Source organism: Wyeomyia smithii, chromosome 1 (assembly GCF_029784165.1).
Source record: "Wyeomyia smithii strain HCP4-BCI-WySm-NY-G18 chromosome 1, ASM2978416v1, whole genome shotgun sequence".
NCBI classification, from domain to species: domain Eukaryota; kingdom Metazoa; phylum Arthropoda; class Insecta; order Diptera; family Culicidae; genus Wyeomyia; species Wyeomyia smithii.
In genome coordinates, this window is record NC_073694.1 from 177,441,372 (window position 1) to 177,465,605 (window position 24,234).

The 24,234-nt window shown below is 42.9% G+C and overlaps 1 protein-coding gene across 1 annotated transcript; it reads right to left on the reverse strand.

The window, feature by feature from the left end:
• Positions 1 to 14,667: 14,667 nt before the first annotated feature.
• On the reverse strand, positions 14,668 to 17,215 carry LOC129730905 (serine protease easter-like). The gene is made up of 4 exons (XM_055690555.1): positions 16,375 to 17,215; positions 15,948 to 16,166; positions 15,454 to 15,880; positions 14,668 to 15,398 (listed from the first exon to the last, which is right to left on the reverse strand). Exons 1-4 carry the CDS (start codon positions 17,051 to 17,053, stop codon positions 14,750 to 14,752), a joined length of 1,974 nt encoding a protein of 657 aa, XP_055546530.1. The 5' UTR covers positions 17,054 to 17,215; the 3' UTR covers positions 14,668 to 14,749.
• Positions 17,216 to 24,234: the final 7,019 nt, after the last annotated feature.

Below are 24,234 nucleotides of genomic sequence, written 5' to 3' on the forward strand. Positions count from 1 at the left end.
CAACAATAGAGTTGAAAAAAGCGGTATTAATGTCTGATAGAGCTGCCTCACAATATAAAAATAGAAAAAACTTCGCAAGTCTTTGCAAGTTCAAACCAAAATATAACGTCGATGCAGGTGGCATTTTTTTGCGACTTCTCATGGTAAAGGCCCATGCGATGCAATTGGTGGCATATTAAAACGAATGGCAGGAAATGCAAGTTTAGCTAAAGAACATGAACATCCCATTCCAAGCGCAAAAAATTGTATGATTGGTCTAATCAGAAAAGAAATAAAAATTCATCAAAAATGTCATTTAGTTGAGTATCATATGGAGAATATGAACAAGGAGTAACAGAATGGAGCAATATTTTCAAAAAATCTATAATAATAGCTGCCATACAAAAATATTACTCTTTTGTTCCGATTTCAGAAAATAAGATACAAACGAAGCTGTTTTCAAAAGATGACGAATCATTTACTTATGATGTCAATAAAATATAAGGTAAAACTAGTTCTGTAAAGTATCTATGTCATAAAAAAATATGTTCCTAAGATAATAAAACTCGAAAATAAATATTTGATACTTATATATATTCATATCACTTGAAACATTTAACTCTTTTCTTGAGAACCGTTCGCCCAATCGTTTTGTTGTCAAAGAATGAATTGTATATTTTTGATCAAGCATTCCACGTATGGTTTTTGCTGGAGAACCATGGACAAATTAAGAAAACCGTGTATTTTCCTTAATAATTATAATTTCTCGAGCTTAATTTAGTAATAACTCGAAAACCAATGCCTTTAGAATGTTTACTACCAAAAGCTTTTTGTTTCGAAATGACTTTCTGCATCTTTTAAAATCATCAGAATACAAATATTTTGAAAAATGTTTGAATTAAGATTTTCACAAAAAAATTAATCTACCATAAAAAAATATTTTTCATTTCTCCATCCTGGTTTTTTTTTAAAAGTTGCGTATTAACGTCAAGTTTCTTTAAAAAAAAAAATTAAAAAAAAATCCAACTCTTTTTTTTTAAATTGAAATTTAATAATTATTTTTAATTTTTTTGGTCAAAAAATTTTTTTTTGTCTAGTGTATATTTTTTTATGGTGCATTTCCAATTCCCTACAACTCATTCTCAGACAGTTTTTCTATACAACCATCGGTTTCTGGGCTACAATGCTTCGAATAAAACCTATGCCAAAAGGCATACGCCCTTTTAGAATTTAACTCATGGGTGTAAAAAATCTCTCCACCTATGAAAAATGCTCAGTTTGCTAAGCCAAATACGTGTGCAAAGTTTCATTCAAATCAAAAATGGTCGATTAAATTTTCGCGTATTTCCAGGCGATTTGAAATGATTCTGCTCAAGAAGTAATTACCTGTAATTTGTCACAAGCTGCTTCATTGTTCAGTGCGGACGAATCGTAAACAAAGCGCCAACAAAACTAGGCATGGCCAAAATATGTACGCTTTAGAGAGAGACAAACATATTTCGGCCCTGCCTTAAACTACTATTTTAATTTTTTCCAACTTGTTAGAGTTTACAAACTGTTTCTATGATATTTTATTGATGTTACTACAACAACGAATTGTTTCAAAAGCATACATATTTGTTACAATACCTTTCGGACGTTGACTTGTATATTACCACTTTCTCTTGACTTGAATTAGCCATGACTTTGAATATGTATGAACTAATTCCAAAATAATGCTACCTTGAATCAGTATTTCGCCAAAAATTATAGTGTAGTATAATTCTTAGGTGTGTTATTTCAATGATGCATGCATATTTTTCTAATATTTATTGAATTTATCAGATTAAATGAGTAAAATGTTAACGGGTAGGCCAAAACATGCATGTGGGTGAAAATATCCCCGTTACCCTAGTAATCTAAATTGCTTGGCTCTATCTCTTTTTTTTAAACCCAAAGTATATTTATTTACATTTTTATATGGTTACATATGGTTTACATCATAATTGTTTAGCCTTTTAAGGCTTAGCAACTTTGTATTGAGGTTTCCTGGTTGCTTATTTCTATAGATTTACATTATTTGTGTAGAATTTTACAGTTCTTCCTTTATAGGACTTGTTTTTATTTGAAAAATAAATTTTTATAACCTACTTAACTACGAATAACTAACTTAAAATTAACTTAAAACTAAGGTACCAGCTCACGAATGATCTGGTGAGGTGACCTGGCGCAGGACTCTCTGAACCTAGTCAACGATGTTGTTCTCCGTTCTTCCAGCACCTGTAGACCAGCCAGGTGATGGATTTCAGAGTTTCGTGTCTTCGGAGGGGTGTTTAGGATCATACGTAATATTTTATTCTGAACAATCTGAAGTTTAAGATGGTGGGTTTTAGCGCAGCCCTCCCAGACAGGTAAAGCGTACTCTACTTACTTACTTACTTAGATGGCCGTACGTCCTAAGACATGGCCTGCATAACGTGGTTCCGCCAATTCACTCGGTCCATGGCTGCCTGCCTCCAGTTCCGCGGGCACCCGGTACTTTGCAGATCGTGCTCCATCTGGTCCACCCATCTCGCTCGTTGCGCCCCTCGCCTTCTCGTTCCCGCCGGATTTGAAGCGAACACCAATTTTGCAGGGTAGCTATCCGGCATTCTAGCTACATGCCCAGCCCAGCGTATCCTTCCAGCTTTAGCCACTTTCTGAATACTGGGTTCACCGTAGAGGCGCGCAAGCTCGTGGTTCATCCTACGCCTCCACACTCCGTTCTCCTGCACACCGCCAAAGATGGTTCTTAGCACCCGACGTTCAAAAACTCCGAGTGCTCGCAAGTCCTCCTCGAGCATTGTCCACGTCTCATGCCCGTAGAGAACGACCGGTCTTATTAGCGTTTTGTACAGGATACACTTGGTGCGAAGACTCAGATTTTGCGACCGTAGTTTTTTATGGAGCCCATAGTAGGCACGACTTCCACTGATAATACGTCTTCTTATCTCCCGGCTGGTATCGTTATTCTCAGTTACCAGAGAGCCGAGGTACACAAACTCGTCGACCACCTCGAACTCATCCCCGTCGATTGTTACCGTATTGCCTAGGCGTGCCCTGTCGTGCTCGGACCCACAAAAAAGCGTACTCTATGACCGGTAAAATTATTTCCTTGTGAACGGCAAGCTTGTTAGTGAGGGAAAGGGTGGATTTTCTATTAATGAGAGGATAGAGGGATTTGGTCAGTATGTTGCACTTGGTAACAGTTTTCTCTACGTGTGAACGAAATAGAAGCTAGACAACCTCACTCGACCATTCGATGGGAGTGTTATTAAGATGGATTCTCACATTGGCAGGTGGATCAAGTCGAGTTGATTTTGAATGTGGGAGTATAAAAGCCTGGGTCTTATCTGCATTGATGTAAATCTTCCAGCTGTTGAAATAGTCGGACAAAACATCCAGACCCTCTTGTAGTCTACGCGTCAAAGCTCTTATCACTCGACCTTTGTAGATAATGGCAGTGTCGTCTGCAAACATAGACAGGATGCCACCACCCGGAAGGGAAGGAGCATCTGAGGTAAATATGTTGAACAAGATGGGACCAAGAAGGCTATCCTGTGGGACTCCAGCATCTACGTTTAACGAATCAGAGGGAATTTTGTTGAGGAAGACCTGGAATGATTTATTCGACAGAAAGATCGGAAAGTTGAATCGCTGCAGCTTGAACACCAGGCCATCATGCCAGACATTATCGAACGCCTTTTCGATGTTCAACAATGCCATGGCAGATGTTTTACTAACGGACTTGTTTCGCCTTAGAATCTGAGTAACTCTAGTGAGTTGGTGAACGGTGGAGTTACCCTGCCTAAACCCGAACTGTTCTGGGAGGAAAATGTTATTCTGGTTTACGAATTCCACTAAGCGACTAAGAATCAACTTTTCGAACAACTTCGAGATGCACGATAATAGTTGACGGGACGATAGTTTTTGGCGTTGGTAGGGTCCTTACCGGGTTTGTGGATGGGGATCACTTTAGCTAGCTTCCAGCGAGACGGAAAATAGCTGAACTCCAGACACTTATTAAAGATCGCTGCCAGGTGTTTAAAAAATTCTCGACTCAAGTTTTTCAACTCAAGGTTGAGGACCTCATCGACGCCGGCGGCCTTCATGTTGTTGGTGCGCTTTATAGCAGCTCCAACACCTCATCAGCAGACGTTTTAGATTCATCGGCAATGATTGATGAAAGATCGACGACTCTAGTTATTACTTCTTGAACGGCATGCTCGTGCGGGCTAACTATGCCATGACCCAAATTGTAAGAGTTGACAAAATGCTGACCAAGTGCATTGGCTTTTTCAGATGCTGTTAAAAGGAAATGACCGGGGATTGGTGTTGGGGGTGATAGAGGGTGAATAGGTCTTGGTTTGTTTTTCAAAATTTTGGGAAGTCTCCAGAACGGCTTTGCACGGACTGGGAGGGAGCGAAAATGTTGAGAAAAATGTTTGTTTCTTAAATCCACTAACCTGGCTTTGATGATTTTGTTAAGACGATTGATGTTGGTCTTCAGGTGAGGCAGGCCAGAGCGCTGGTACTGTCGTCTTATAGTATTACGGAATTGGATATATCGTTTAGTTGTGTTGTCTAGGTTCAGAGAGTTACTCACTAGACTAGAAGCCGGCACATCTAGATCCCGGGCCAGGGATAATGCCTCATCGGTGGACTGAAGACACTGGTCGATGTTTTCTGAGGACTCGAGCTGGACGTTGTAGTCAATTGCGTTGTCCACACATCGCTGGAACCGCGCACAATCGACTCGGTGGTAGTTACGCCGTGAGACTTGGAATCGGTTAGCAGAAAATCCAACTTCGACTACCACTGGGAAGTGGTCCGAGCTGAGTTCTTGGTGAACGTTGCCCATATTGGAGATGAACAGGTCGATGGTTGCGTGTACTCCGGATCTGCTCAACCGGGTGGGAGCGGCCGGACCTAGGATGTTGTAGTGGTCTACTTGTAGGTCGTTCAAGAGGATCAGGCTGTTTTGGTTGCGTCGACTGTTGCCCCAGGCTTAGTGTTTTGCGTTGAGGTCACCCGCAATGATGAACTGCCCCTGCTTCCGAGTCAGTTTGATGATGTCGCTTCTTAGGTTCGTTGCCAACCCGTCCCTTACGTTGACTTGCTTGGGACAGTAGGCTAGGATGATGGTTATGAGACCGACTTCAGTGGTTACTTCCAATCCCACGGCCTCGATGACTTTGAGTTGGAAACTCGGTAGCAGATGACAGCTTATTTCACGCCGAAGAGCAATAGCCACACCTCCTCTAGAAGAATATGCTCGAACCAGCCGTACAAATCGGAAATAAGGAAGGAAGATGTTCACCTCAGGTTTGAGATGCGTCTCCGTGATGATTGCAATGTCTATTTTGTGTACGTTGAGGAAGTTAACAAGTTCATAATTCTTGTTCCTGATGGAGCAAGCGTTCCAGTTAGCAATCTTGATGATTTCACGGTCCATATTTGGAAGCGATCAACACCGCAGACTGCAGTTGTTCAGCTCTACTTTTGCAAGTGCGAAAAGTGTTGATGCATTCCACGACCGGTGAAACGTACGAGTTCCCTTGGAGACCTTGTGCACTGAAAATATTTTTTCGTTATTCTCTGCACGCACGTTTTGTAACCATAAAATTCGTAGATTGTACAGAACTTTTGTTGATTGTATAGAATATTCGTATTGCAAGTTGTCGAATAGAATTGCAACATTACGCATAAATTGTACAATTCACGAATGTACTTTAGTACGAATGTGGATAAAAACGAACAAAAAAAAAACGAAATCGTATTTACTTGAACGAAATTTTTGTGTTCTGTTATTTTTGATTTCGTATAATGTATATGTTATTGTGTAGGCTTACTAATTTTTAGTGCTTTTTACATTATGCAGCGTTTGTTTGTACGAATGATTGCGTTTATTTTAAAATTTTTTCGTTACATATACGAATAGAGATTTGCAACCATTCTGACAGTTCTGACGAAAGTACCTTCATACTTAATTCTCATTAAAGATATACCACACTGCAAATATTTTTTCGTTATTCCACTCACGCACATTTCGTAAACATGGATTTCGTAGAGTGTAGAGAGTTTTGTTGATTTTATAGAACATTCGTAATGCAAGTTATCGAATAGAACTGCAACTTACGCATAATTTGTCCAATTCACGAATGTACTTTCGTGAATAACAACGAGTAATAACTTAAATGTGTTCTGTGGCTGGCAGCCACAGGGTTCAGAGTCCGCTTTGATAAGCAGATGGTCGTGAGTTCCACTCCTTCACTTGGTCCGAATCCGTTGTTTTCCCACGATGAGGTTGAGAACATTTATACGCTTCTGGAACAACATCACTCTCGCATCGATAGAACCGCCGCGATACATATACCCTTCGCTCAGGTCTCGTATTGAAAATAACAGGGGAGTTGTGTGCAAAGCCCAGACCGCAAGGTTGAAGTAGAATACTTTTACAAGAGAGATAACCCGGCTGCTTGCGTGTCAGTCATTTTACCTAGTAAGTAAATGTTGACCGCTCATTGGCAGTATTGAAAATTCTGTGCAAATGAAGTTGAAGTACTACTCAATTTCAGTTTGCACATATAAACACGACCTCACTGAATAGGAAAAGTACAAACTCTTTGCGGCGCAAACAAGTTTCAACAGTGAGAGTATATGTACATGTGAATTCAAATTAAGATAATTAAAGCTCAGAACGAGAAAATATTAAATCTTCAATTCATCTGTTTGGTTGTCCTAAAAAGGACAGTTTGTTGTTGAATTTAAAATCGGATATGACGCTGGTTGTATCTCTGTGTTACGCCGATAGCGGGAGTTTTGGTGAACTTGCGTATGACGAAGGCATCGTATTACCTGTTTTATTGAATGGGAGAAAGAGGAATATTGTAAAATTTTGTAAACATTTAATTCAAACAATATTACCAAATCGTAGTCAGGCACTCTGATAACAAAGTTAAAGGCTGTTTTCGCACTGCCAGCAGAAGTTTTGATTGCCAAAATCCAGAATGCTTGTGTATTTGCCAAAATAAGGCCGGAAGAAGGCCGAAACCCTCAACCGGCATGGATGAAAATAGTGGTTTCGCATTCAGGAACGGCATCGTAGTTAGGGATTCTATTCTATTCACCCGGCCGTAGGTTAATGCTTCACTTACGGCTGTACATTAACGTACGGCCGGGCGAATCGGTTCGCGCCGATTTTCGTGTTTATCCTGGCAAAGGCCTCATGCGCACGGCCAACACAACAGAAAGGTGTTTTCACATTGGAAATTAGACAACAATTGTTCAATTCCATATCGGATATAATGCAATCGCATCTCTGTAATATTACCGACAGTAATATTCTTCTGAACAAAATGATACAACTTTTCCATTAGAGGAAGTGCCGGCTGATGCACGGCAAAAATCTCGCCCGATCGCTCGCGTTGGCGTTCAGCCCGGCAGAGGCCTGAGACGTAGTGACCAACCACAGGGCAAGTGATTTGTTTGATTTGAAGGCAGCCACAGGCGCAACCCGCTGCTATCCTCTGTTACTGCTGAGTGCTGATATCTGCTGCTAATGCTGTCAACGTAGTGGAGGTCCATCCAGCTCACCTACCGACTAATGAATGTAGCTAATTTTCCCAGAAACACTTTTTTATAGCCGAAGGGTGCTACGAAATAGGCCACGCCTTTCTTTTCAGTTGTACCATTTCCTAATGTTCTTTAGGCCTCTTTCATAGTTAACACGAACGCGAGCGATGGGGCGGGAGGCTTGCCGTAGGTAAATGAACAGCCGTAAAGAGAGCTGTTTATTTACCTACGGCAAGTTTCTCGCCTCATCGCTCGCCGTCGCGTTCACCATGGCAGAGGCCTTAGACGAATTGTTCCACAATTCGCATTTGATTTTTGTATCCAGCGAATAAACACCGATGGTGTTCTCACACACGCAACGATTTAACCCCTGACCGTATTGCGGCTTGTAACATCAAGCGAATTCGTTTGCTTGCTGTTGCGTGTTGCATCATGTTGCAACTTGGCAGCTGGGAGACGATGAAATTCTGTTCATGCTGATTGATTGAATCGACTTCATATTAGCTCTGCATAGTCGAACTAACTGCTTTTGCGAATGCGTTCTAACAGGGCAGTTTGTTATTCAAAATCGGTTATGCCGATCACAGCCTCTGTGCTGCCCCAACAGTGGGGGGTTAACTTAATAAAGTAAAAATTAGACAACTACAACAGAATTTGATTGCATCCCGCACAGAATGTCTGCTTGTGTTGATGCCAGAAAATTATTAACCTTCAATTACTTGTTTATTTGCCTTGAAAAAAGCATTTGGCGGTTCGAAATCGGTTGCTGATCGTAACCTTTAAGCTGCCCTAACAGTGGGGGAAATAAGATACACGGACTACATGAACTGTGGAAGCTATTTCACATTCAGTGAATTAGACGGGCGCGACAGATTAAAATTGCTAGGATCCAACACAGAACGCTTGCATGCGTTGTCAAAAATTATTAACTTTCAATGGCTAGTTTTTTTTTTCTTCATCTATAGTTTATTTGACACGGCACAAATACAATGCAATGTTTAACGGCGCCAATTATATCTTGTAGCTTACTTTCTAAAGTATCTTAATAACTAAAAGCAAATTTTTTATCCTCGCTGCCGACTACGAGCTGAAACTAAATCTAACTTAAAGCTAGAATATTTTGCATTAAAAGCACAGGTTTGCTGTTTGATGGGTTTCATTGCCATAGGTAAGCAGCATATTAAATTTGTTCCACTGCTTGGCCAAGATATTACGGACTGGCATATTGGGTTGTTTCCATCGGGCCTTGGGAGTATCGTGCGGGTCTGATTGCTGTTTCCGGATCCGGGGTCTTAACGTGTTCTTGTCGTTTTGTTGGGTGTAGACGGAGGGGAACGGGACTAGACTGGGGCGTGGATGGATTTCAGGAAAACGTATATAAGGGACATGTAGGATAGGTCACGGCTCGCCAAGACATCACGAACAGGAACAGCCGGCTGCCTACCTTCGGACTGCAGGGAAGCTATTAATTTAGACCTGGCGTCACGGTGTACAGGGCATGACCAAACAACGTGCTCTATGTCGTGATAACCTTCACCACAGGCACAGCTACCACTCTCCCCGAGCCCAACACGACGGAGATGCGCGTCAAATCTATAGTGATTGGACATAAGCCGGGACATCACGCAAATGAAATCCCGGCCTACATCCAACCCCTTGAACCACGGGTTCGTCGATACCTTGGGGATTATGGAATGTAACCACCTTCCCAGTTCCCCGTTGGTCCAAGAATTTTGCCAACTGATGATCGTATTCTGACGTACAAGTGCGAAAAATTCATTAAAGGCAATTGGTCTTTCATAAATATCATGTTTGTTGCGCCCACCTTAGCCAAAGAGTCCGCTTTCTCATTACCCGGTATCGAGCAGTGAGAAGGGACCCACGCTAAAGTAATCTGAGTAGATTTTTCGAATAAAGCACTCAGATGTTCCCGTATTTTCCCCAGGAAATACGGAGAGTGCTTAACATCTTTCATCGATCGGAGAGCCTCAATGGAACTGAGACTGTCCGTAAAGATGAAATAATGGTCCGTAGGCATTTTTTCGATAATCCCTAGGGTGTACTGAATTGCAGCTAATTCTGCGACGTAAACAGAAGCAGGATTATCGAGCTTATGGGAGACGGTTAAATTGTTATTGAAGATACCGAAGCCAGTGGACCCATCAAGAAGTGATCCGTCAGTGTAGTACATATTGTCGCAGTTGATGTTTCGATATTTATTGGAAAAAATTTTGGGGATCTGCTGCACGCGTAAATGATCCGGGATGCCACGAGTTTCTTCTATCATGGATGTATCGAAAAATACAGTAGAATCAGAAGTATTTGATAAGTCGACACGATTTGGAATATTCGAAGAAGGGTTAATATTTTGGGACATGTGATTGAAATACAATGTCATAAAACGGGTTTGAGAATTAAGTTCGATTAACATTTCAAAATTTTCAATCACGGGACGGTTCAAGACCTCACATTTGATAAGAATACGAGAAGACAGGCTCCAGAAGCGGTTTTTCAATGGTAGTACTCCAGCTAAGACCTCCAAACTCATCGTATGGGTCGACTGCATGCAACCTAAGGCGATACGCAAACAACGATATTGTATTCGCTCCAGTTTGATCAAATGTGTGTTTGCTGCGGAGCGGAAGCAGAAACACCCGTACTCAATGACAGACAATATCGTTGTTTGGTAAAGCCTTATAAGGTCTCCTGGGTGGGCTCCCCACCATTGTCCGGTTATTGTACGAAGAAAATTCACTCTTTGTTGACATTTTTTCATCAGATACCTCACGTGACAACCCCAGGTGCCTTTAGAGTCGAACCAGACACCAAGATATTTGTGTACCAAAACCTGAGAAATCGTTTTACCCATTAATTGTGTTTGAAGCTGAGCAGGTTCATGCTTCCTAGAAAAAACTACTATCTCAGTCTTCTCCGGAGAGAATTCGATACCTAGCTGTAAAGCCCAAGCAGACAAATTGTCCAAGGTATCTTGCAATGGTCCTTGCAAATCGGCATCTTTGGCTCCTGTAACAGAGATTACACTGTCGTCTGCAAGTTGTCTTATCGTGCATGAGTTTGCCAGACATTCGTCGATGTCATTTACATAAAAGTTGTAAAGAAGGGGGCTTAAACATGAGCGCTGGGGAAGACCCATGTAGCTAATGCGAAAAGTTGCCAAATCGCCGTGCGTAAAATGCATGTGCTTTTCGGACAGCAAATTGTGCAAAAAATTGTTTAAAATTGGAGAAAATCCTTGCCGGTGAAGTATACCCGAAAGAATGTCAATTGAAACGGAATCAAAAGCCCCCTTAATGTCCAAGAACGCAGACGCCATTTGTTCTTCGCGAGCATACGCCAGCTGAATATCTGTTGAAAGCAACGCAAGACAATCATTCGTCCCTTTGGCACGGCGGAAGCCAAATTGAGTATCCGATAGTAGGCCATTTGATTCGACCCAGTGGTCTAAGCGACGGAGTATCATTTTTTCCATCAATTTCCGGATACAGGATAGCATTGCAATCGGCCTATAAGAGTTGTGATCAGAAGCTGGTTTCCCTGGTTTTTGGATGGCGATCACCTTCACTTGCCTCCAATCCTGCGGTACAATGTTTTGCTCCAGGAACTTATTGAACAAGTTCAACAAGCGCCTCTTGGCATTGCCGGGTAGATTCTTCAACAAGTTGGATTTGATTCTAACTAACCCAGGCGCGTTATTGTTACAGGACAGGAGGGCAACTGAAAATTCTGCCATCGTAAAAGGTGATTCTATCGCGTCGTGACCCGGAGACGCATCGCGAACAATGTTTTGCTCAGGAACAGAGTCCGGACATACTTTCCTGGCAAAATCAAATATCCACCGACTTGAAGACTCCTCGCTTTCATTGACCGTTACGCGATTCCGCATTCTTCGGGCTGTGTTCCAAAGAGTGCTCATCGATGTCTCCCTCGACGTCTCGCTCACGAACCGACGCCAATATCCACGTTTCTTTGCTTTAGCCAGGCTTTTAAGCTTGGTATTAAGCTCCGAATACCGTATATAGTCGTCGGGTATACCTCCCTTCTGGAAGGCCAAAAACGCGTCGGATCTTTGCGTGTAGACATCGGAGCACTCTTGGTCCCACCACGGAGTGGGAGGCCGTTCTTTGATCGTTACGCCGGGATATTTCTTCGTTTGGACTTGCAACGCGGCGTCGAGGATTAAGCCCGCGAGGAGGTTGTATTCTTCAAGTGGTGGGTGATGTTGAATCGACTCGACCGCTTTTGAAATCATTTCCTCGTATAACTTCCAATCGACATTCCGTGTGAGGTCATACGGAATGTCAACTGGTCGCATACGAGTTGACCCGTTATTAATTGAAATAAGAATAGGCAAATGGTCGCTACCGTGAGGATCGAGGATTACCTTCCATGTGCAATCCAACCGTAGCGACGAATTTTTAATTGGATCGGGTACATTGAAAGTTTCAAAAATCCAGTCCACAATGTCAGTAAATTTCACTAATTCAGAGTTTGTTTCATCAACTGGATGTACAAAAGGAACAACTGGGGTTTTAGATGTTCCTGGCAGGGCTGGGAACTCCTTCTGGGACTTTAAATTTGCAAGCCCAGGAGGAGTTTGCTTCGGTTTTTCCGCAGCACTGTTTGGTTTGTTCGTACTTTTCACTACACTTTGGGAAATCTTAGGACCTTTACGGGGAAGTTTAGGAGAAGAAAAATTTTTCCTCTTCCTAGACTCCCCAGGATTGGCATAAGATGTTCCCGCTGATGAATCGTCAGAATCGGTTTCATCAGAGGACAACAGATCAAAGGGGTTCGATGTTATGGTAGAAGTGGTCACGGTCTTCTTCAGCATCTCAGCGTAAGAACGCTTTGAACGCTCCTTAAGTGACCGCTTGATTTTATCTCTGCGCTGCATGTACACCGGGCATGTGGAGAGCTCATGCTGGTTTTCCCCACAGTGAATACATTTTTCAGCATTAGCACTGCAAGAATCTTCCGCATGAGTCTCCCCACACTTGCTACATCGTGCCTTATTGCAGCAGTAGGCGGCTGTGTGGCCTAACTGCTTGCAATTGGTGCAATTCATAACACGGGGTACATACAATCGCACAGGGAGACGAACCCGGTCGATCGAGACGTGGCTAGGGAGTGCAGAACCGGCAAACGTAACGCGAAACGAGTCTGACGGAGTGTAAACTTTTTTACCGCCGACGAGAGACATGGACCGCAATTGCTTACAATCCAAAATCTTCGCCTGTGTTTCAGTATTTTTGAAGCAACCGGTTGCGCTTTTTAGGATACACTCGACAGACAGACTCGAATCGATTATGACACCGTCGATCTCCACGATTCGTGCGGGTATGTAAACGCGATACTCGCGTGTAAAGAGCTCAGAGCAAGCGATAGCATTGGCCTGTGCCAGATCACTGACCACGACACGGAGCTTGTTAGGTCGGACCTTGGAAATTTCGGTCACGGCCTTGTACCCCTTCGTCAGGTCTTTCGAAATTTGCAGTATGTTTAATCGCTTTGAATTCACTCCTGCCTTTGGACGAAAATAAACAGTATAGCTGCCCTGTTGAGATCCGTCCGGGTAAAGCCTTTGGCGAGGGGGGACTGGAGAATGAACAGGGGAGGGGGTAACAGAAGGGTCAGGGTCAGGGAGTTCGGGGATGGTGGCACGGGAGGCGAGGGATCTATATCCATCGCACTAAATGTAGCGCACTAGCGCACTAGCGCCGACAAGAACACGTACCTATTTACTTCTTCTTTCCAGCAGTGGTTGTCCGATCGTTCGAAGCTGCACCCAAAGCAGCCAGCAGCACCAGTACAGCAGCACCAAAACAGCCACCAGCAGTGAGCCGGGTGTTAGATCACTCAGCACAGCGACACGACTCGACTGTAAACTGATGGCCTTGAACTCGAAAGATCTATTCACTGTGCACAGATCAAAACTGCAGCTGGTATTTTGCACCAATACAGCCAAAGTTGCGAGCCGGGTACAGAACGTAGCGACATAACTCACAATCTAGTTGGCCATTAGCGCGAATAATACACTCTTTTGTTTGGCTATTCGTACACACGGACCGGATTGTAATAGAACGACCACTTTGCACGTCCGTTTCTGTTAGTCAGTCTATACACCAGAGAGACGCCGAGACACTCACCGTTAAGGCAACTGTCAACATCAAAACGGATAACGGCAATGCAAAATCATACAGCTCGCCCGTTTTGATGTTGACAGTTGCGTTAACGATGAGTGTCTCGGCGTCTCTCTGGTGTAGAGGCTGACTAGTTTATGTCGAGTGTTCGACGCGGAATGCAATGGCTAGTTTGTTTGTTTTGAAAAAGGCATTTCGATGTTCAAAATTTGATTTTCTAATGGCAATCTTCATGCTGCCTCAACACGGGGGGAATAATGGCTGTCTGGCGACACATGCTGAGAAAAACCGCGTTGCTCATGAGACGTGGTGACCAACCACAGGGCTGGTGCTGCTGCTGAGGAAGGACGACTGCTGTTGTCGCTGTCTAGAACTATTATGAGCGGCTTCGGCTGAAACAGGCTCTTATAAAGGCCAAATAGCATGTATTCAATTGCAAGGTATATGATTCTGTCGACTGTGCTTGGAAAGCAATCATATAAAGACCAATCAGAGGTCGAATTTTTTGTTTAGACAAGGCTTGACTATTTTCAATAGTACAATAGTTTGAATAATAAAATTACAATTATCTTCACTTGGAAAGAATCTTAGAAGATTTTCCAATCTATTGCTGCAAGAACGAAGCAAATCCATTGAATACTAACCGATTTATTAGCATTTGAAATTGGACATATTTTTCACTTTTTTCTGTTTTAAATTTTCATTTCACATCCCTACGTAGCCGAACTTTCTGAGAGAAGTATTCTACGTCAAAACCGCGTAAGTTCCGGAATCCGCGCAAAAAAAAAACCGCGTAAATTCCGAAATCCGCGTAAAAAAGCCGTGTACATAGCGATCTTAGTGTACTTTCCATGCTTCCAAAAATGGTAAAAACATTTGAGCGTATCGATTGAGACCTATACCCTGCTACTTGAAAGAAACCGCTAGGCTGATTAAAATTGGTTTTTCTGTTTAATTTGCATGGTTTGAAATGACTACGAAGCTTTGATATGGCCGCATCTGATTTTTTACTACATTCACGTTTTCTTGATGATACTCAAATCCGACGGAAGAATGTTATCCAAAATCCAATCGAGGTAGCGCCCGAGGTTCATGGCCAACGCAGGCACTGACTCTCGAACAGTGCAATTAAGAGGAGCAAATTTCCACAGTCCAAACTGCACGAATCGTTCACCATCCATGTCCACATAGGCTCCGATCGGAGCCCCAGCCATGCGTTGACAGTTAAACTCCGGTCCTAGCTGCTGGGGACACATGCGATCCTCCGTGAGAGACGGTGCAAAGCCAACCGCTTCCAGCCGTCGCTGGCAGGTGTCGATGTCGACCTTTATCTGTGGATACCGGCGCAGCTCCCCTATGTACTGGTTCTTTGCCATCAAATCCATATCCCAGGCTGTTATCAGCAGATTGTCTGGAATGCGTGTCCGATGGGGTGAGTTCAGTGGTAAGCAAATTGGACGGATGTGATCCGAGTACTGAACATCTGCGGCCATGCGTACAATCGCGAGGTCATTAGTGTACATCGGGACATCAAACTGTGGATGACGGATGATCGATTCGATTTTAACATCCATCACGTGTTCAGCACAAAGACGTCTACCCCGATCGTCGAAAGTGCAATCGATGTCGGTGGATTCTGTATGTTCGCCCAACCGAACGTGATCCCTACAAATATACTCGTGAGAATAATGTTAAATCATAACGTGATCAATAAACTTACACTTTGGCAGTTTTTTGTTTGCTCATACAACCGGACACGGAAAGCACATAGCGAGTGTTCAGCAGTGTTCCCAAACAGAACGGAATCACTCCGTTCTTTCTCATCTGGAATCGAATCATCGCCATCCAGGGGAACTCGAAAACGGACGTACTTTGACCTCGGTTCGGGGGAAACGTTCGCACCCTTGAACGGCCACAATCACTGGGCAACAGCAGCGCGTTCGGTTTCAGTGGGATAGGTTCGATCTGTTGCTTCTCGCAACAGACGGCCCGTGGAATACCGGCGATATGGCAGACCGACCGGCTGATGTAGGTTACGTCCTCCTGCGCGATCAGAGGAGCTCGAATCATGTTGAAAATGTTTACACACTGTTGCAGCGGAACGCAGGTCCCGTCCGTTCCGTCGGGGGTTTTGCATGGAATGTCTCCTGCAAGGGTTAAAGATTCTGAATTAATTTCTTCTGTGCGCAATCGATTAAAAATGGTTAAACGCACTTTCTTCATTGTATTTTCCTCGGAAGTCAATGTTGGTAGTTTTCTCGATCCAATCCCAGTAGGCGGTGACATTCGTGAAGGCAGTGTAGGAATCCGCTAGGCAGAGATCGGAACCGCTGCCGCGGACTTTCGTAAACGAAACAATCCCGGCCAGATACCAGGCGTCTCCACGTTGCATCATCAAACCTCCTCCGCTGTCGCCGTTGCAGGGGGCAGAACCTATGATTGGAATAAAAAGTAAACGAAAATAAAATGGCAATGTTTAAAACATATTCCCAATGTGATTTCCAGTTACTGGATGAAACAGTCCGTAATTTTCTTAATGTAACAATAAACGCCACAGAATTCAAATCAGAAATTATCTATTTTAAGAGGAGTGAATCCCCCAAATCTGAGTAAACAACAAATGCAAATTAAAGCAACTCACCATTGGCGAATCCAGCACAGAACAGCTCCTGCTGCAGTGCGACACCAAAAATAAGCGGATCGCTCTTCAGGCACTCCGATTCGGCAACGACCGGAAGTTTCAATTTTTTCAACGTCGGAGATGGTTTATCATCGTCAGCCACACCCCATCCCACAACCGCTCCGACGTCGGTTCGCAGATTCGGCTCCGCATTTAGACATGCCGGTAAAACATACCCACTGTACGTAACCGGTTCCGTCAGCTCCAACAGGGCAATATCATGCAGTAAACTGTCTCTCGTGTAACCCGTCACATGAATTTTGGCGACCGATCGCACCTGCCGTGTGTCCAGTTCCGGATTTCGGAGGTTGAACACTCCAGCCCAGATGGTCACATCTTTTGCACTCCTCAACAACTGATGACGATTTTCACTTAGAACACAGTGTGCAGCCGTCAAGACGAACTTGTAACTGATCAACGTTCCACCGCAGGAGTACTTTTCACTTCCATCCTTCTGCTTCAACCAAAGTGCTACGTGCCACGGCCAATGGCCGTGAAGAGCTGCTTCACCCTTGACAATCAAAAATTGTGTTCTCGCACGAGGAATACCACACTGATACTGATCATCCGCTGCATGGGCCCCAGCAAACACTATCACAAACGTTACTAAAATCAGTACCTTTTTCATATTTTGTTTCATCCGAATATCAAAATCCCAAAAAACATCTGCACAGGCTAGAATCCTAGCCTCGACTGACACTGACTTTATTTCGGCTTAGTGGATTCGGATTTACTCTAAAAGAAGCTCGTAGAACAACAAACAGAAACCGGTTTGACAAGAAGTGATCATCCACTAACGCCAACCGGCATTGCGTTCCTATGCGACAGTGCGATCGTTTGTGTGCTGTTATCAGGTGGCTTCGCTTCCGATCACCGACCGAAAGGTCGCGATCGTGACTCATTTCGGTGCAGAGTCATAACACATATTTTCGTTTTGGTGCACGCATCAGAGGTGGTGATTTTAATGAATCGCGACTGAAATCTGTGCCGAATACCATATAATTGGGTTGACAGAAAAAATATCTCCTGACGTCAGAAGACGGGGACCTGAGCGGAAAACCAGCTGTTCTGGGCTGGACTTTGCGAGGGACACACGATCGTCGTCTCTCATTAAGATTCCCACATTATGAGTGATGAGAAATTTTTTGGTACCATCCATCTTGCACACATTTCTACCTACCGCAACTGATGCTAAATAATGCAAGTCCGTGGAGGAAGCTAGAAATTCTAGCATTCTTTCCGCTGGAGGTGGAGAACGTTTTGCGCTGGGTGTTTCGTTGCAATAGGGTTAGATAGTGAAGTTTCAGTGACGAGGTTAGGGTTTGATTTTTTGATTCAATATACTATTTCAAAGTATGTACATTGGTCAGTAATAAAAAGAACAATACTGTGATATTTAATGATATATATTTGGAAATTTGTCCTAATTGCACTCTGCAATTGATCTTTTTAACAAAAAAAAGTAGGAAGGTGGTATCCAAGATACGCCCGCAAAGTTAACGTAAGACTACAATAGTTTTATATTTCCTTTTGAGGCCCTGTTTGATTTGAGCTCGTTTTACTTTTGGCACAGTTCGGTTTTGGCACACATTGCCAGAAACGAGTTATTATGCTTAATCACATTTTTTGTTTTCTTGATTTTTTCAACCAATTTAAGATCAACATCCTCCAAAAGGAAAGGTATTTTGGTTCTTTTTGTTGCTGCAGCGGATAACCGGAATCGGTAAAATGGTTCCGAAGATGTGACCGGACCATGTCCCGGCAATAGTTACAAGTTCATTGGATGCGGTTACAAGTTATTGGAAAAAAATCGATAAACAATTAGAGTTTTTAGTCGAAAATGTATATGCACAGAAAATTTAAAATTGACATAGAATTTCATGAATAAAATATTAACATATTAATATTCAATTCAGATCAATTTAAACATTTTATTAGTAAACAAAACAAATCAGAAAAAAATTAATCAGTTTTAAGATACCAAAAAAACAACGAAAATACCACCATAGGAACTATAATATCAAAATGGAATAAATTTGGTTTTCTTCTATACCGCCTCCGCGGGATGTTGCATAGACTTGTCATATTAATATAAATTTGGTTTTCTATTGTCTTTAACACTTGCTTCCCAGTCCCCTCCAGAACCGAAATGAAAATTCTTTTACCTCTTTTTTTATTCCGCAAGATCTAAACCGAATTTGATCCAACCTTTTTTAAAAGATCATATGTTTATCATAGTTTGAGGGACAGTACGCGACATCTCGAAATTTTCCGTTGTTTCGGATTTATTGAGGGGGACCGTGGGGTGAGTACCTTCCAGAGACACAGGCTATATTGAAGACGGTAGCAAAACCTTGCTTGCGACATATCAATTTTAAAGTTTTCGCAAAACAACACAGTTAGCGATTCTACTATTCTACACAGATAGACAACGAGTGACCAGTCATACATTGCTCGGTGCAGTACACTAAAGTCGCTAAAAAAACCGCGTGAATTCCGGAATCCGCGTAAAAAAAACGCGTAAAAAGCGACCTTAGTGTATTGTTGTCTGTGCCAGCATTTTTTCTTCCAAGACATCAGTTTTGATAACATTCCAACAGCAGAACGTAAAACTGTCTGATAATGGAGGTGGTTACGAACTTACCGAAAAAGCTTCACCTTTAAGACATCAAAATAGTCTAGGCTCATGCGGGCAAACATTAGTTGACCTATTGGGACGGGGAGATTCTGTCAAAATTTTTTTACGCTGCTATACAGGATATCACAGCAGGCAGTTGGTGTCTACTCATGAAGTCTGTGCCAGGCGTGCTCGCATGTGATTGGTACATTGTTCGTGAAAATTCGACCTTGAAACTTTTATGAAATTTTCACTGTTTAACTGTTTAACTGTTTAACAATAATGAAAACTAAAAAATCATAAAATTGTTCATCTTTTTATCAATCCAACGACATATTGATTATTGTGATCCACCATGTGGTTCCATCAGTATTAACGTTCGAAATCTTTCATTCCGACGTTACATCTTGGTTTTAGTTTCCGCAGAATGTATCTCGATATAGTGCGGTTAGACGTAGTCCTACGTCAAAAAATTATTGAATTTTATTTTTAAAACATAAACGTCTCGCAAAAGACATCAGGCTCCATTCTAGCCGTCTGCTTCTTATAGCTGATATGTGATACGAAATGGGTTGACGAATGTGACAAATAGTGAAACACTAAACAATAAATTGTAGGACCGCGTCACTGAGAGCACTCCCCTCTGACCGTTTACACTTGACGGTCGCCAAAATGAAATTAGAGAGCCAACTCTTATGATATAGTGGAATATCAGTACGTTATAAAAACCAAGCTAATAGAATAAAACAATTTGAAAATGGGCGGAAAGCCCCAGTATGAAATAAAAATGCCTTCTGATTTGTGCCTTGAACCTTCTATCGCTAAATAAAAAACATCCGTCGCAAATTGCGCTTTCTGCAAAGTGAGCAATTGTCGTTTTAAAGGAGAAGAAATGCGATACTTAAATAGTTGTAAGAAAGAACATATAGAAAATAGAAAGACCAAATGACTAAACCATTAGCAATAAAACCTGAAAGAACTCAGTTCAAACTGTAATATAGGCATCCAAAATTCCAGTTTTGACGCTTGACGATAACACAATCATAGCAGATTGCATCAAGCCAGAGGAGTAAGATACTATACTTGTATCCGCTACCTTGCATGCAAATAGCTCACATCAACTTGCCTTTTCCAGAGACAGTGTTATTGCTGTTGAACTTTATGTTATTGTCAGTATCACCGTGCTTGTGTGTGAAGTTTCACCCTTCCGTTGCTCCTCTATACCGAGTCTCTTTCCATCCTACCGATATCGCCATATTATAATTCTCTTAAGATTTATCATCTAACGTTATTCTCTTAACTTCTGGTTTGGGTTTCGGCTACGCAGTCTGTCACGGATTCAAAACGGGTGTTTTCTACTGCCCGACGTTTCGGCCAGGGGTTTTGGCCTTTTTCAAAGGAAACTATTAAAAGGATTTTATTATAAAACTATTTTTTGAAGAACAATGTCTGTTTCAAAGTGTCTGTTTTCTGTGGAATAGCATTGTTGAGTTTAATCGCTGTTATTCTCTTAAAGTTTTTTCTAACAGAGATTTATTTTGTCAAAGGAAAAGAGTCGTTCCTCCTACCAATATCGCGTCACTATAACAATATATGAGAAGGCCCTAATACTAAAACTTTGACCGAAAAAAAACACGGAAATCATGGACTCGCGTTCTATCCAACGTTAATTTTTACGATGTTAAGCACCAAGATCAACGTTCATGTGGCATCGTGGAACTCTAAACAGAGCTGACAAGATGGTTCCCCGGCGAGACAGGGGGTTGGGGAAGGCCCAACGAGCCGATTCACGAAGTCCTTTGTGAGATCGGGAAGCTGAAAACAATAAAGCCGCAGGCAAAGACGGACTGCCGAGCGAGCTATAAAAACATGGAAGAGAGGCGCTGGCTAGAGTGCTGTACTGGGTCATTTCCAGGATTTGGGAGGAGGAAAAACTGCCAGACGAGTGGATGGAGGGAGTTATCTGTCCCATCTACAAGAAGGGCGACAAGCTGGAGTGCCGCAACTACCGCGGCATCTCGCTTATCAATGCCGCCTACAAAATACTCTCACAGATCCTGTTCCGCCGTCTATCACCTTTAACCAGGAGGTTCGTTGGCCAGTACCAAGCGGGTTTCATGGGAGCCCGTGCCACCACGGACCAGATCTTCTCAATCCGACAGATCTTACAGAAATGTCGTGAGTACAACGTGCCCACACATCACATCTTCATTGACTTCACGGCGGCCTATGATACAGTCGATCGAGAACAGCTATGGCAGATCATGCACGACAACGGATTTCCGGATAAACTGACTCGATTGATCAGAGCTACCATGGCGCAAGTGATGTGCTTCGTGCGTGTTTCGGGGATACTCTCGAGTCCCTTTGAATCGCGCAGAGGGTTGAGACAAGGTGATGGACTTTCCTGTTTGCTGTTTAACATCGCCCTTGAGGGTGTGATCCGGAGGGCGGGCATCGACACGAGGGGCACAATTTTCACAAGGTCTGTTCAGCTTCTGGGCTTCGCGGATGACTTCGACATCATATCACGTAACTTTGCGACGGGCGGAGGAAACTTACGCCCGACTGAAAGCCGAAGCTGGACAGATCGGATTGCGGATAAATGCGTCGAAAACAAAATACATGCGAGCGAGAGGCTCCAAGGAGAACAACATCAGCCTCCCAACTCAAGCCTCTGTGGACGGTGATGAGCTTGAGGTGGTCGATGAGTTCGTGTATTTGGAGTCACTGGTGACCGCCGACAATAACACCAGCAAAGAGATCCAGAGACGCATCCAGGCAGGAAATCGTGCCTACTTTTCACTCCGGAAGACACTTCGATCGAATCGAGTGCGACGACGCACGAAGTTAACGCTGTACAAAACCCTGATAAGACCGGTAGTCCTCTACGGAATCGAGACGACAACGCTTCTCGCGGAGGACCTTAACGCTCTTGGAGTTTTTGAACGGAAGGTGCTACGGACTATCTACGGTGGAGTACAGACGGACGACGGAGAATGGCGACGTCGCATGAACCACGAACTGCACGCGCTGCTTGGAGAGAATCCCATTGCACACCTGGCGAAAGTTAATAGGTTGCGGTGGGCCGGTCATGTCGTAAGGATGCCGGACGGCAACCCTGTAAAATCACTTCTCTTCAGCAACCCTGCCGGCACCAGAAATAGAGGGGCGCAGTACCATCTTCGGTAGATGGAAAACGGAGTGTGGAGAAGGCGAATGAACCACGAACTCCAGGAGCTGCTTGGGGAGCCATCTATCGTCCACACCGCTAAGATAGGCAGGTTGCGGTGGGCTGGGCATGTTGTAAGGATGTCAGATGACAGCCCGGTAAAGATGATTTAGAAACCAATCCGTCAGGGACGAGACGGAGAGGTTCACAGCGGGCAAGGTGGATTGATCAGGTGGAAGACGACCTGTGGACCCTACGCAGACTGCTGGCGAACTGCAGCCATGAACCGAGTGGAATGGAGATGGCTCTTACGTACAGCAAAGGCCACACAACGGCTCGGGACTGTTTGGTAAGATAAGAATTTCAGTCGTATTCTGTCGAGGAAGCTGTTGTGAATTTGAAGAAGTTTTTGGAAAAATATTAGGATTGCAATTAAAATTTTCTTCTTCAGCAGAGGATGTCAGTCTAGTGGAATGTTCAGCATTCTGTTCAGAATACGAAAAATGTCCAGGTGTGCTTACGTTGATACTTGCCAGATTGTTTCCTTCTTTATATCTTTAGGGAAAGCCTGTTTAAGTGTTACTCCTTTCGAGTAACTTTTTCAATAGGCATGAAACCCCTTTCGATTCAGCGATAGAAATCATTGTCAAACATATCGCTACTGTGAGTGCCTTTACTGTCGCAGTTTCTTGGTCCGAGTTAGTGGAAGCTTCACGAGATGATGAATTTTAAATGTTCTCAATTGTTTGGAAAATGATTGCTCAGATTTACTGCCTATTGAATATCGTATATGTTCTGTAGAGCTCTGCAACGTTTGAGGACTTCTGTGAGGAGATCACACAGTAGTTTACGCCAACACGTTCTTGACACAGCCCATGATGGTCATCCTGGCGTAAACATGATGAAGTTGCATCTACGTACATCGGTGTGGTGACCAAAGCTAACTAGACGCTTTAGGATTCCAACTCTGATCAAGGCAGAAAATGGTTCTCAATTCGGTAGGCAAGAATTTAAGGATTATTGCACGACACGCGACATACATCTGGTTAAGACACGTTAAGACCAAACTACCCCGTGTTCCCGTTCATGCCGATGATGAAGCAGTGAGTGTAGAGCAGGTATTGGACGAAGCAAATATTTGCTATTTTTCAATACAGATTTAATTTTGTGCAAATAAAAATCGTACCAAAAATAGCAAATATTTGCGTCGTCTAATACCTGCTTAAGCAATACACAGACATGGAACGCCGGGCAGAATACAGCTAAAATCGTGAAGGTGATGGAATATTCGTAAACTGGATGAGGAAAGATCATAAACTGTAAGCCGACTATTCGCCCGAAGAGTTCGAGGTAGTAAAGAAAATGTGATCGGATGTAATCTTCCACTCGCAAAAGGTTCCTGGACACACGATTGAACCAGTATTACATCTGAATGAAACCAAGGATTTGGACAATGGTCAATCTTCATCTACAGCCTATGGCGCTGATATCGCACCACAGAACACCAACATATCAATTCGTTCATTTTACTCACGTCGAATGACTGATGGATGCACCTATCAACAACTTCATATACCTAAGAAGTGTTCTCACTAATTTTGAAAGTATTGCAAGTTGTCTGTTCCATAAATTCACAAATTATCGTTCATTAATCAGGTAGTTGGTGCATATTTGTATACAAAACCTCAGAAACATACATACATAAGACATCACTCTGCTCATTCATTTATGAATTGTCAAGTATCAAAGTTTAACTAGCTCACAGTACAAGGGCCAAGCTTTAAAAAAAGTATTTGATGATGTGCACCGGTTTGCCTCTTTCTCCCCTATATGCATTTAAAACTGGGAAATTATTTAATGAAAAAACGCTCTAACTTAGTATAGAGCGATTGTAGCAACATGCTGTCTTCAAAAGAAACCTGTGTTTTTATGTTGGTCATATTTGTTTAGAACATTATGTTCTTGAAAAAAAAAACTGGAGAGTTGTGTACAAAGCCACGACTGCAAGGTTGAAGTAGAATACTTTTACAAG

Bases quoted from the DNA above. Each gene is read 5' to 3' on its own strand.
- LOC129730905 (XM_055690555.1), bottom strand. From the start codon at position 17,053: ATGAAACAAAATATGAAAAAGGTACTGATTTTAGTAACGTTTGTGATA. The intron at 16,167-16,374 runs GTGAGTTGCTTT...TTCCAATCATAG, and splicing joins CTGTGCTGGATTCGCCAATG to GTTCTGCCCCCTGCAACGGC. The intron at 15,881-15,947 runs GTGCGTTTAACC...TAACCCTTGCAG, and splicing joins AGGAAAATACAATGAAGAAA to GAGACATTCCATGCAAAACC.